This window comes from Python bivittatus, unplaced genomic scaffold, assembly GCF_059951505.1.
Source record: "Python bivittatus isolate LINGU-HERP-01145 unplaced genomic scaffold, Pbiv_v1 ctg000610_np1212, whole genome shotgun sequence".
NCBI lineage: Eukaryota > Metazoa > Chordata > Lepidosauria > Squamata > Pythonidae > Python > Python bivittatus.
In genome coordinates this window covers 34385296-34399470 of record NW_028277088.1, presented here as the reverse complement: position 1 = coordinate 34399470, position 14175 = coordinate 34385296, and the positions used below count along the sequence as shown (strand labels likewise).

At 38.5% G+C, this 14175-nt stretch overlaps 1 protein-coding gene across 1 annotated transcript in view; it reads left to right on the top strand.

The window, feature by feature from the left end:
• Positions 1 to 14175, top strand: part of RFTN1 (raftlin, lipid raft linker 1) — a 111579-nt gene that overhangs the window by 7836 nt on the left and 89568 nt on the right. Inside the window, exon 2 of the mRNA XM_007436295.3 lies at positions 6503 to 6655. Within this exon, the coding sequence (XP_007436357.1) occupies positions 6511 to 6655 (145 nt within the window). The 5' untranslated portion in view covers positions 6503 to 6510. The remainder of the gene's footprint in view (positions 1 to 6502; positions 6656 to 14175) is intronic.

Below are 14175 nucleotides of genomic sequence, written 5' to 3'. Positions count from 1 at the left end.
AGGGTGGAAAAGAGAATCATATAGTTTTGAATATACTGTGAAATTCTTTCATGTTTATTATTGTCTCTCTTCCCTCTAGCCTGTTACAGGTAGTCCCTGGGTTAAGAATGCCTGGGTTACAGATGACCCATAGTTAAAAGCTTGTTATAGCAAAATTTAAGTTAAATACAATGATTTGAGTTAAATACATAATGGTTCAAGTTCATTACACAATACTACTTATACAGTATTATGTAATAATACTGTTCCAGCTTACATACAAATTCAACTTAAGGGCAGACCTTGGGAATGGAACTCATTGTTAAACTGGGGACTACCTGTATGTTCACACTCTCTTATCTTTTGCATGTTACTGCCTGTTCTAGTTGTGTGATCATGAGTTACCATGTTGTATTAGAGTATGCAGACAGTGGGATTATAGATCTGCTTTTATGAGTAGAGGATGAGAAATAATCTCAACTGTGATGGGACACTACCCTTGAAAATAGTTTAGCATAAGCAGTTAACTTCATTGAAAAACTTATAGAAAGAATTATGTAAAACTGAAATAATCAGTGTAGAAAAGGAGGAAGTAACTTGAAGACATACATACAGGTAGTCCTTGTTTAGTGACTGCAGTTGGGACTGGCAACTTGATTGCTAAGTGACACAGTCACTAAGTGGAAAATCATGTGACTGTAACTGTGTTTACAATTTTACTTCAGCTTTCCTTCGCTTTACAGCATCAGACAGATAGGACCCTAAACCGCTGGGTGAGCCCAAACAACGGGGAAGGTTTCCGGAACTCAACTCACGAGGAAGCTGGGTAAAGGGGCAAATCTTATAGCCTTTTTCCCCACTTCCTCACCTTTTGAAATGCTCACCCTGCCACTGGAATATATAGCAAGAAGGGAATTAATGTTTGTATTTACATGCATTGGAGAAGAAGGGATTACAAGAGAGTAAGCAGGCACACAATGGGGAATACACGTCAAAAGGAATGTGCTAACGCTGATGTTTGCCTAGCACACTCTCGGTTCTGAGTCCCGAGCTGCTTAAAATCCAAAGGTGTAAAACTGATTAAAGTCTTGTCAGTTACAGGCAGCAGCTCCCAGCTGGCTAATTAAGGTCACAGAGCTGAGCTTGTTAACTTGAAGTTAACCATTTTTAGGGATGCGCTGCAGAGAAAAGCAGCTCAGGAAAAGATAGCTTCTTCAGGAAATTTCTCTGCTTTGTCAGTGGGGGGAGAAAAAGAAATGGGTCACGCACAAGACCATGCCTACTAACTGACTATAATAGTGAACATGTGACATGTGATAATTTTGCTGCGAGGTCGTGAATGTGGGCATTGGTTGCAAAGTCACTTTTCCATCACTGTTGTAACTTTGATGGTCACTGCCTGAGGCAGTCATTAAGCAAGGTCTACCTGTATGTACATACGTATCACACTACTCCATTCTGGGGAAAGCAACAGAAAAAGAGCAGTGAGTAGTAAGAATAGAAATAAGAGGCAGGACATACGAGATAAGAACAGGAAGTCCAGCTTAATATGTCTTATACCATTCACTAAATTTTTCCATACTTTTTGCTCTCCTTGTTTCTACCACCTCCATAAACTGATATTTATACAATTGTCTTTTTTTTTCTTTACATTTCTCACTTCTCTATTCTTGAGTATCTCATCAACTCCATCCAACCATGACTTTCCACTTTGCTCTCATTCTTCTACTTCCTCTCAACACCATTCACTTTTCCTTTATATAGAGAGTTAACACCATTGTCAAAAATATACTTGGATGATGTTTCATAAGTTTGGAAACTGCATAAAGAAAATAAATTTAATACAGGTATATTTTAAGTGCTTATTGATAATATAAGTATTGTTTATTTATAGAATTTGTTTGTTGCCTGAAGCCAGTAAGACTGTAGGCAGCATACAGAACTTCCATATAAAGCACAATACAAGTCAATATAATGATTAAAATAGTAATCTACTTGTCTTGGTTTAAATTGATGCTAAAATTAATATGTTAAAATTATTGAATATGGTGCAACTAGTTACAATTAATCCCTAAAAGCCTTCTGGAAGAGACAGAAAGCTACAAGGGAGCCATCCTTGGTCAGGGTACAAGCTATTCCAAAGGAGGGGAGCTGCTACAGAGAACACCCACTATGAGGAGAGGGCCTCCATTCATCATACTTCCTGGTAAATGGAGATTCTTAGAAGGAATTCCATCGTTTGGGTGGGATAGGCAGAAACTGTTAGGGAAAGGTGGTCCCTAAGATACTCAGGCCCTGAGCCATATAAGGCTTTGTAGATATTAACCAGCACCTTGAATTGCACTCAGAAACCTATTGGTAACCAGTGCAGCTCCCAGAGTAGAGGTGTAATCTAGCAATATCATGATTGATCACATGCATGCCACTGCATTCTGGACTAGCTGAAGTTTCTAGGTGATTTTCAGGGGCTGCCCCATGTAAAGTTAAAGAAATTTAATGTAGAGATTGCAAGGGCATGAACAACTATCTTCAATGCATCTTCTTCCAGATAAGGCCTTAACTGGCAGACTAGTTGAAGCTGTGCAAAAGCCCCACCTGTTCTTTTAGGATCCCCAAATGCAAGACTGCTCTTTCTATGGAAACACAATCCCATTAAGAGTCAAAGAAAATAAAATCCTAGAATCAGACAGCCTCAGTATCAAAACAGTGTCCACTTTATCTGATTTTGGTTGCGTATGAGCATATTCTTCCCCATCCAGACCCTAACAGCCTCCAGACACTGGGTCATGAATTCCATTACTTTTTTCAGTGGGCCCAGAGTAGAGTTCTGTAACTAGGTATTATCAATTTGCATATAGATGATACCTCACCCTGAACTGATGGAAATTCTCCAGTGGTCTCATATAAATGTTGAATAGGATAGGGGGCTGAACCCTGAGACATTCCATACTGAAATGCATGTGTGCCCAACCTCTTCCCCCTCCCCACAACCACATCTAGACCCTGGACCCACTCAGGTCAGAGTGGAACCATTGTAACACCATGTCCCCAACTTCCAACCCTTGGTCTAGTAGAATACTATAGTAAACAGTATTGAAGGCTGCTGAGAGATCAAGGAAGTCAAGGATGAATGTGCTGTCTTCATCTAAGTCTTGCCACAGGCCATCTGTGAGAGTGATTAGTACAGTTTCCATTCCATGCCTAAGACTGAACCCAAATAACCAAGATTCTAGGTACTCCGTATCCTCCAGAGCATTCTTGCACTCCTCTAAACTTCAACTACAGGTCATCACTTTCTCCCTAACCTTTCCCTAAAGGGAAGGTTAAAGTTAGGACAGTAGGTGTCTAGTTGTCCAAACCTGCTTCTAAGGAGTGGAAGAACTAGTATCTCTTTAAGGGCCTCTGGCATATCTCTTTCTCCCAGAAAGGTGTTGATTACAGCCTGGATCCAGAATCTAGTCCCCTCTTTTGGTTGCTTTTTTTAGCTAGCTAGGGTAAGGCTTCAATCCACAAGTGGTAGAGCCAAGATAAAAGAGGACTTTGATCACTTCCTTGGGATACTATACACAACTTCAGAGGTCTCCCGGAGAATACCACAAGACATCACCTCTGTCATCTCAATAGAGTTTGTCTGTCTGGCTTTCAACTCAGAGCAAATGTGAGTAATTTTATTTGTGAAGCCAGATAATCATTGCTTACGCTGACTGGATTTTCCAGCCCATCCTTCCCCAAAAGGACACTTTCAAGAGTGCAGCTGGCTTATATTCTGCAGATGCAGTAAGGACAGAGGAGTAATTATGCCTTGCCACCTTTATTGTCCCCAAAGAAGGGTCACATGTATTTATATTTGATCACATTTGTTTCTCTTTTTTTCTACCAGCATCACTCTAGACTTCATTTCCCAGAGTTCCTTAGTAAACCAAGGGGTGCCATGGAATCTGTGTGTGTGTGTGTGGGGGAGAGCTGTATAAAAAAATAAAATAAAATAAAGACATAATTGTCTTCCAAATCCTGATGGTGGATCCATCGGACTTTTTCCATCCATGATGGAAATGTACAATGTACATTTTAGGCAAGGTACATTTTAAATGCAGATTGGTAGGATGTGAAAAAGTAGCTGTTCCCTTGTTTTATATTTGGTACATTTATATCCTGCTCAAGTCAGCTTACATGGGGAATCTTCCTTCATTCTTATACCTACAACACAACTGTGTGCAGTGGACTGGGCTAAGAAAGAATCCTCCAAAACCTGTGAGGTTCCATGGCTAAAGACAGACTTGAACCTAGGTTTTCCTAGTGCTAAACCAACATTTGAACCACTTACGCCATACTGGATCTCTTAGTGTCTTTGGATAAATCACACAACCTCCTAAATTATTTGAGAGGAATACAGTTTGATTACAGGAAGAAACTATGCAATCAAAGCAAGCAGTAATTCCTGGCTTAGTGACACAGGTTAAGCAGACATACTATATTCTCTTTCCCTGCCTCTTTGAAGATAGATTTCTGTCTGTTTTCTCTTACGCACATTAATATTGCTGTCCTGTGCTGCTCTGCTTTTTGTTTTGTTCATCAGTGCAATTCACATATTCATAGGGAGTGGTCTCTTGTGTCACTTCTCTTGCTGATTGGTAATGAATTTTGCTAGTGGGCCTTATCCATTTTAATAAAATATTTGAGAAATAAGAAGTAAAAAAGGTTTCTGCAGCTGGCAACTTATTAGCTAAGCTACAGCTCTCTGCATAATTATATGGGCTGATTATAGGTGCCAGAATGGTCTATAACATTTAACCTCCTAGGAAACTGCCTTATATTGGATCAAATTGTTGGCCCATCTAGTTCACTATTGTCTGAATTTACCTCTATTAGCCATTTCTCATTGTTTTTCCATGAAAGACTGCCTATCCAGTTGCTTTGTTGTTCCTTGATAATGCTTCGTGTTCTAGCACATAGGCTTGGTGTTGCTATTGATTATTCTTCCCCCAATTCTTATTAGAAGTGTTTCCCTTTATTTGCAAAACAATTCAGAGTAGTTTCCGCTGCATCTTACAAATGATAAATTGAGAGTTTCACAACTGGCTGATGTCTGAAATGAGTAGTCTTATATTTAAATCTCAGAAGGGTGCACTGTATGTGATAGGGGCAGAGTATTCTGCTCTTGACGCAATCCTTTTTCGTCACTCAGGAGACATTAGAAAGAATTTAATTGCAAATGTTGGTGTTACGTTTTCCTTCAATATTAGTGCTGTCTGCACTAATTGTATACATTCTGTTAATAGTTAAGCAGGCTGGTATAGATTTGCAGTTCAGGTTTATCCAAATGGCTGAGCATTTTAATGATTTAAAGATCATTGCATTCATGGAGGGATAATTTGATCACTTAAATAACAAAATGAGGTTTTTTTCTGTCCGTCATCATTCACTGTAGTAAAGTTTTAGAAATATTTCTTACAGAATGTGACTTCTCTGCTCTAACATGTTTCATGTAATCTTGTTTTCAGTTCAGTCTTCATTTCATACACAGTCTGAATCTGATTACTGGTTTAATTATCCAGAAATAGTTTAGGATGACCTTTGAGATTTTTCTCATTTTGTCTTTTGAAAAACAAGAACTGATTAGGAGTCTTTTTTACCCTTTTTGAGCTCTTTTCAGGTGCACTGTAAGTGACTTTAGAGAGCAGGAGATTTTTCTGAATATCGTCAGTTATTTTAGTAAATGCGTGCCGCCCCCCCCCGCCCCGTATCAGCTATTTTGCTACTCTGTGCCTGTGCAAGGCTTTTGAGTAACTTCCACTGTAGTCAGACTTCATTCCTGGGTGAACAGCTTGGAGGGAGCAGTGCTGGGAAGGGAAAAGATACCGCCCCCCCATGCTTCTATATTTTCCATAAAAGAAATTGCTCCTCAGGCTACCTGAGAAAAAAATATACCATAAGAAAAAACTATATAGTGGATTTCCAGTGAAATCTGGAAATCATACCCATTACAAATAAATAAAATTCAGGCTTCATGTGAAGTCAGATATTGCTGGCCACATCCCCTCTGTTGTATCCCTTCACTGGTTATATTACTTGCCATATGTTGGAAAGGTGAACTTCTATAGTGGGGAGCCTTCCTCCTTGTGGAAGATTGGAGACTCCCAGCATGTCTAAAAAGCCTAGAAAACCAAAGTTTTAAACTACATGAGGAGTCCCTTTGAGTAGGAAAGATACCCGACTGGAGAAGTTCAGCTTCTTAGCAGGTGGAACACAGCAGGATGTGTACAGTAATCTGATTTGGTCCAGTTAGTGCACTCCTTCCCATTCTTCCCCTTGCTGCTTGAGGGACAGATTGCCTGAAGAAAGATAAATTCATAGCCAAATATGTCTTTGATATATAGGATTGTATGTAGCCTAAATGTTCAATTATGCTGCTGAAAAGTATACGAAAAGTTTAATGATTCTTAGTAAAACAATAGCTCTTTCTGGTAATGAAGTTATTTAGACCAGCTCATCAGTATTTTTCTCTTCCCTTTCTTGTCATCAGCTTTTGCAATGGGTTGCAGACTAAATAAGTTGGAAAAACCTGATGAAAAACGGCCTGGTAACATCTATTCCACTTTGAAGAGGCCCCAAGTAGAAATGAAAATTGATACTTTCTATGAATATCAGTTTCTAGAATTTACAACTTTAAGTGATGGTAAGTCTTTCCTCTCTTTTCAGATCTTAAAAACATACTGTACATGTGCAAGTCAAAACGATAAGAAGCTCAGCTTTAAAAGTCTTAACAGGACTGTGTCAGTTGCTGTACATCAGGGACAGGCAATCTTTTTGTGGCTGGCAGCTGCACTCTTTATATTATTGTTTTGGACAGTTAAAAATTATAGTAAACAGAGCAGTAATGTCACTGATGTGTGCTAGATTGGGATTACTTGGGTTTTATGTGGTAGTTAAGGCTTGGATTTTTGGATCCATTAAGCTTTAGTAAAGGTTTACACCCGTTTTTATTTATTTTTCATACAACTCAAAATGTGAGAAATCCTTTTTCTATTTTTCAGTGGTTGGCTGAAAAATTCAGCAGTGCAAATACTGAGGTCCCTATAGGTTACAAAAAAAAACTATGTAGGCCATATGTGATTGCAGTGAGTTGCCCACACCTACTCATTATATTATCATGCTTTGCATTATGCTTTTTCTAAATCCTAATAGGGGTTTGCTATTTGCTCCACTAATGAGAATATCCACTATCCTGTGTGCTCCAGGAGGAGTTGAAGATCCTTGAGATAGATTAAATGGTAATTGTAGGCTTCTCAAAGCTAGTTAGAATGACAATTTCCTTCAGCAAATACATCAGGAGGCATCATGTTGGAGAAGCGGGGATATATGTGCTACCTAACTATAATTAAATATCTGGCTTTGCAGTGCCTGCAAGTGAGAATAATTGTTTGAACTCCACTGTTCAATATATCTGATGCTTTAGTTGCTTATTTTCTTGTATCTCATCAGAATCTTTAGGATTAGTTTCTGGGAAGTAATTTTTGACAAGTTAGATATGATGCATATGCCATTTGTAGGAACCATGTCAGGATTATAGGGAGTTTGGTGGGGGAGGCACTTTTTTGTTGTTTATTCTTCATAAGAGAAGCACGGAGAAGGAGGAAATGTGCTCGTGACCTGCAGGGTATGCGTTACGTTTATTTTCCTCCCTGAAGCAACAGAACCTATAGAGGCTACAAGTGCAGGCTGATTGCCCTTCTGGAAGAGAAGATGAAGGAAATAGAGGCAAGCTGTCTGCCCCTCAGTTTATCAGAGAAGATGGAAAATTCTTGAATCAGGCACAGGAGGCACTTGTGGAAGGACTGCAGTACCACAAATCATCCCAGAAGATAGAAGAAAGCGAAGCATAGGCAGCAGAGAGAAGGAAGAGTGTGACAGAAAGGCCCAAGACTGTTAAGAAGACTTCTTATAGTCTGAAGCTTCAGAACAGATTTCAGAATAGGTCTCACCAGATGATAAACAGCTGCCACATGCCTCAGATACTGAGGAGGAAGACTCTACAAGTTCTGCAAAGAGAAGGATTCCTGCTTCTGCCTGAAGGGGAGGAAGCCATGGGTGATAGTGAATGGAGACTCCTGTTTAGAGAAACTAAAGCAGGATTCTGTCAGCTGGAAAGCCTATGCTGTCTTTCTGGGGCATGCATTCAAATTGTGATGGAAAGAGTCCGAAGATTTGTTAAGCCCATTGACAAATATCTTTTCCTGCTCATTCATGTGGCAACAAATGGCATAGCCAGGCACAGCCTTAAAGATGCTGCAAGGGACTATGAAGTGCTGGCAGGAGGATGAAAGTACAGGTAGTGCTTTCTTCCTTCCTTCCAGTCAAGAACATGGCCCCAAAAAGAAAGAAGACTGCTCGAAGTGAACCACTAGCTGGGCAGATGATGCAACAGGAATGGTTTCATTTAGATTCAGGAATTTGAGCATGAGGGTCCAGTTGAGGGTATTTGGATAAGAATACAAGAAAGGGGAAACAACAAAGACATTATTACGGAGAAATGCTAGACAGTTGGGGTACTGCTCATAGTGGATTCTTGCACTGGGCTAAATTATTTCCAAAGTTCTTTCTGACACTGATATTCTATGGAGGAGGAGAAGAAATACAATTTTGATTGGGCCCATTGAGAGGGAGAAATGGATTAAAAAATAAAGTGCTATTGTTATTAAAAAGATGACATGATGCATTTATCAAGTACATTTAGATAACCTTTAGATAAGCACTTGTGCAATTGTCTTTTAGCCCTTTTCATATATTCACCCAACCGTTCTGCAATCTACTCCAAAAAAAAAAAAAAAAAGAGTTATAGCTCTCTGAGGCAATACGAGGGATTTGAGGTAAAACCAGCATTTACAGTCAAGAATTTCTATTCTGTGTACATGTATTTCTCATACCTATGAACTGCTTTGGTTGTTTACAGGTTGTAACCCTCACATTGAATACACAGGAAAGTTTTCCATAGTTTGTATGAACTGACTTGTTATATTACATTTTTATTGAACTTGAATGATTGAAATGTGGAATTATGAAGGCATATCATATATTCATGTCATGTTACATATAGAAATTTTGATTTTTCTGTAGAAATCATTGATAATTCTTATTTTCACTGAATACAATAATCTCTAAATTGTGTTTTTAAAATTGACATTATACTTATAATTCAAATATATGACACAATTTCCTGACCCATTCAGTATTGTTTCTTTTTAAAAACAATTGCTGAATTAAAAATAGCTTGCATTAAATGAGATTGTAGTCATGTAAAAATGCTCAGATTTGTGACTTAGCTGGCATTATTTTTGGAAAACAAATCCACATTAAATTCTCTTTATTCAGTTGTAGCATGAAAGGTTTGTTACTATTTTTACTTTGGGAGAAGGAAATGTTGTGGAGTCTATAAAAAGAGAATCTGCTTCCTGTTTAAATTTCACAGTATGCAAAACAAAGCTAGTAACCATTGTACAAAATAATGTGTATTTTGTGTCATAAAGAAAATTATATCATGTAGCTTGTAACAATATATATTTTCTAGGCATTTTAAATTTTATCCATCTCCTGCTTAAATCTTTTAAGTTATTTAGATTTGCTTTGTCCTCTAATATTGGCAAACTTCAAATATAATAAGATTCACATAAAATAAAACAAATGTAAAGGAAGGTAATGTACTCCACATGTTCTGGGTCTCATGAAATACATCAAAGTGAACTGGGTTCAAAATGGGGGAAAATGTAGACTGTGCTGATGTAGTTTGTGTTTTCTTAGAGGAAAAAAAGTCAAAGCTCTTGTAGGAATAATCTTTTAATGTTCAGTTATTTTTGCCAATCAATTCAAGTAAAATTTAACTATGTGTATATGTTAGCATATCCACACCCCCTTGAGTCCTTACAGCAAGAAGGAAAGGTAATCAAAATAAGATAATCAAATTAATTTGAGGGAAATGAATCCATTATTTCCTTTACGTTTACATAGACTGAGGTCCCTGGAAAATTAACGTTCAACAACCTGATTTCTTCATTTTGGATAGAGACTACTAGATATTACACTAACTGGAATCTATGTTTTATGACATACCATGAATCAGAGGCATCTGCAGGGCGGCCCAAGGATGGGCAAATGACAGGCAAAAGGCATTGCAGCTTTGCAATGTAGGTTCCACCCCTTTTGTGCATGCATTGTGATTTTTCAGCATGTGTAAAAGGGGCAGAGCTTGCATCATGATGCTGCTTTTGTAATTTTCACAAAGCATCAGATCCCGCAGACGCCTCTGCAGAGAATGGGCAGCCTTTGCTGTCAAGGGCTGCAATTCCTCAGGGGTCTGGCTGGTGGACTGGAACAAGCAGCAGTTGCACTGAGTTTCAATAAACAATGAGTCAGATTAGAAACAGAAGTGGACAGGATAGGCATAGCTCTTCTCCCTCTCATGTCTGTTTTTGGCATCCTCTTCTCTGTCATGTAGCAGGAAATAGAAAATAGATAACTTTTATCAGAGATCTGAATGGATTGTTTGCATAAGGTTTTGAAATTCAACCAAGGGTGACATGAAATGAGTACATGAATTATTATCTACTAATGCAGTGTATGTATTCCAGTGAGTGGTATGAGAATATTGCTGTAGAGGAAAGGTTTATGCTAAATCTGTTTTTGCAATAGCCAACAAATGAGCACATGAGTTACAACTCTTAAAGCTTTTGATCTTTATTAAAATTATATATTTGTCAAATAAGAAAACCAAGGTATACATTGCAGCAGTTTCCAAACCTCCGAGTTGAATAATACTGGCTATATTTACTATGTGTTTACTGGTGGGTTAACTTTGTAAAGTGTAAAGCAATTGCTTATTGAGCAATGTTAGATACAGCTTCCTACTGTTATTTTTATATTTTCACATCTTTACTGTGTTTCTGTACACATGTTTATCATATAAAGTATATATTCAAATACCTGAAACACTGTTCTATATCCAAGGGTTTTCATAGCTCATAAGGTGTTCTTTCAAGGTCCGTATTCCTAGATGTTATATAATTGCTAGAATGAGCAAAATTATTGTTGAATTGCAGGATTTATGCAATTTTAAAAGAGTTATATATGGGTTCGTTAATTTGTCAAGTTATATGCCTCAACATTGATAGTTGGTAGCAATTTCTCCTATACATAACTTTGACACTGACTATTTAAAAAGAAATGGTATGTAACTAAATAGACACACACGTACACCCATATTTAGTGCAGAGCTTCTCTTTTTTGTTTCTATTACAAGTGAGATAACTCTAGTACAACACAATTTTTATGCATTTCCTCAAGCATTGTTTTTGCCTGGTTAATTGACTAGCTTATTTTCCAATGTTAGAAGTAACTTAATTACATTATTTCAGTATAAAAGCAGAAAGAATAAAAGATAAAATAAGTATCCTGTTAGTTTCTCATACTCGATATTCCATCTAGCCCATCTTTCTCTTTTCTTTCTGTGTCACGAGGAGCACAGGGTTGGAGTAATAGGCCTAACTGTGAAATAGTCCACAGTAATACTGAGTAATCAATTTCTGGCCCTTTTGCTTTAAGTACCCAATTATTTTGAACTTGATGGGGGATAGAGTATTCCATCTAGATAAATCCACTGGGGAGAGAATCATAACCCCATATAGTACCTTTCCCCATTGCATATAAGGATGGCACAACATATTGTTGTAACATGCTTTTTTTGCTATATCCCTGTGATGTTGCCTCCATCTCCTCCCCAACCCATAAGTGAAATGCACATTCTCCTTGGATATACTTGTGCTAGTCATGCTTTCCTCCTTAAGCTGACAGTATCCAGCAGCAGTTGCAGGATATATTACATCTGGGGTACTTTACTATCATTCGGTCAGCAGTGCAGTCAAGTGGCCTGTAGCGTATGGGATCAACCAGGTGCTTATTGTGGAGTCCTTGGTGCTCTCTGACCTTGGTTATTTGCTTGCAGATGTTTCATTACCCAACTAGGTAACATCATCACTGCTAGTGAGTGTGGGGTTTTCTCCTTGCTTATATACAGTAGGCTGCCCTGCCAGTATTGGTGGTGGTGTGGTTTTCTCCTTGGTCATTCCTTGATTAGGATATTGTTTTCTCTTGATTGTTTGGTGTTAATCCCTGCTTATCTGGGTTTTGGTTGCTGGAGAGAATGTGTTCTGGTCTTTTTGTTTCCTTCTTAGCTTTTTTATTGTCTCTTTTGAATGGTGTGTAAATGTGATTTATCTCTCTGTGTCTGTTGATAGCTGATTTGTCTGAATGCCAAGCTTCCAGGAATTCCATTTTTTTGGAAGATGTTGTATAGGCGGTCTGTTTCCTTTTTCTGGTGTTCTAAGTTGCTGCAGTGCATTTGTACTTGTCTGCAACCCAGTATAGCACAACCAATGCAAGCTATGCAAAGGGATAACAGTGCCATACATCAAAAACATCTCAGAAGCAACCAACAGACCAATACAACCACATGGCATCAACGTAGCGTACAAACCAACTAAAGCCCTCCAAAACATCTTAAGTAAACCAAAAGACCCAGTAGCCCAAGAAGAAAAAAGAGGAGTCATCTACAACATCTACAGTAAGAGCTATAACAGCCACTATATAGGACAGACAGGCAGAAGACTAGCAGAGTGCATCCATGAACACCAACTAGCAGTCAGAAGACACAATAAAAACTCCTTAATCTCACAACACATGGGCAGATTCAACCATAGTTTCAAATGGGAAACTCTGAGTATCCTAGACCAAGCTCAATCCAAAAACACCAGGGAACTCAGGGACTTCCATGGAAGAAATGGCAAACTGAAGATGGTTCCACTGAGAGCAGAGCTGATGATCCTGGTGAAATGAAGAGTTGGTGAATGGGCCAACTATTCGTGAGGACAAGGAGAGGACTGGGATCACCTACAAGTGCTCCAGACAGTAGCTTCTCCTGAGGAGACGGCAAAACAGTGGTCTCTGGTGGGTTTAGAACTCTGGAAGTTGAGGGAATGCCATCATAGCTCAAGCCGCAGTTCAGTGCCTTCAAAAGGACACAGGGTTCGCATACCTCCTTCCTTAATCACTTTTGGAAATTGCTTATTAACTGCTTTTAAGATATTAGGAACCTCCATAATAGCAGGTTTTATTATATTTGGTGAGTTTCCTTCAATCTGTAGTAAAATAAGTTTCATACAAGTTTAAGGACTTAAAAATTTTTTTTTTTTTTGGAATAAACAACAAAAGGGTGATTAGAATGTTGATTTTGGAAAGTTACAAATGAACTAAGGGTCCAGATGGATTTGAAATAAGATTTTGAAATTAATTATAAGAATTCTTCCTGCAAGAAAATGCTGCTGTTTTGAATACTGAAAAAAAAAAATGATAAGGTGGGATTCTGAAGGTTGGACACTAGAGGGAACCAGAAGGAACTAAAGATTGTAATTAAAGGAGAAGAGCACTTAAATTTGACTTATTAATACAGAATGGAGCAAAATACTTTAACATTGGATGTATTGAAAGACATTTGTGAACAATGGACCCAGAAGTTAATTTTAAAGAAAACACAAAGCACTCCACAGTTCAACCCTGAGCTACATATATTCTCTTCTATTGGAACTAGGTGCTTATTAGCTGTTTCAGGCTGATATGGGCATGTTTCTTCCGATCTGGTGCACAATCAGCCTCATCTGCCACCATTCCGCTGTTGTCTTTCACTACCTACCTTGTGGCTGTGGTTGCTTCCTGCCTGCCTCGCTTTTAGTACTCTTAGTTTGTCAGCACTGCACCTCCTTGGGCAAAACAAGTTGTCCTAAGGCTCAACAGTGAAAACAACTAGTGTGGCAGAGAGTTAATTAGAGGGAAAGCACTGGCAGGTGTGGACATCCATGGAAGGGGGATGGTTAATGCACATGGATGATTATATCAGCTTATAACTTACATATTTGCATCTAATTTCAGGACACAAGGGTGACATTTGCACGATGATATGGCTATGCATAAGTCATTAAGGTGTCGTCATGGTTTATTATGGATGCTGCTTTAGGCAGGCTTTATATGTTAGTTTCATGCAGTGGCCATCAGATGCAATGCTGCAGGGAAAGACAAAGTGGGAAAAAGTGAGAGTGACAGAGTAGGCAGGGAGTGAGCAAGCAAGTAACTAAGGAAACAATGGGTGGGGAGAGG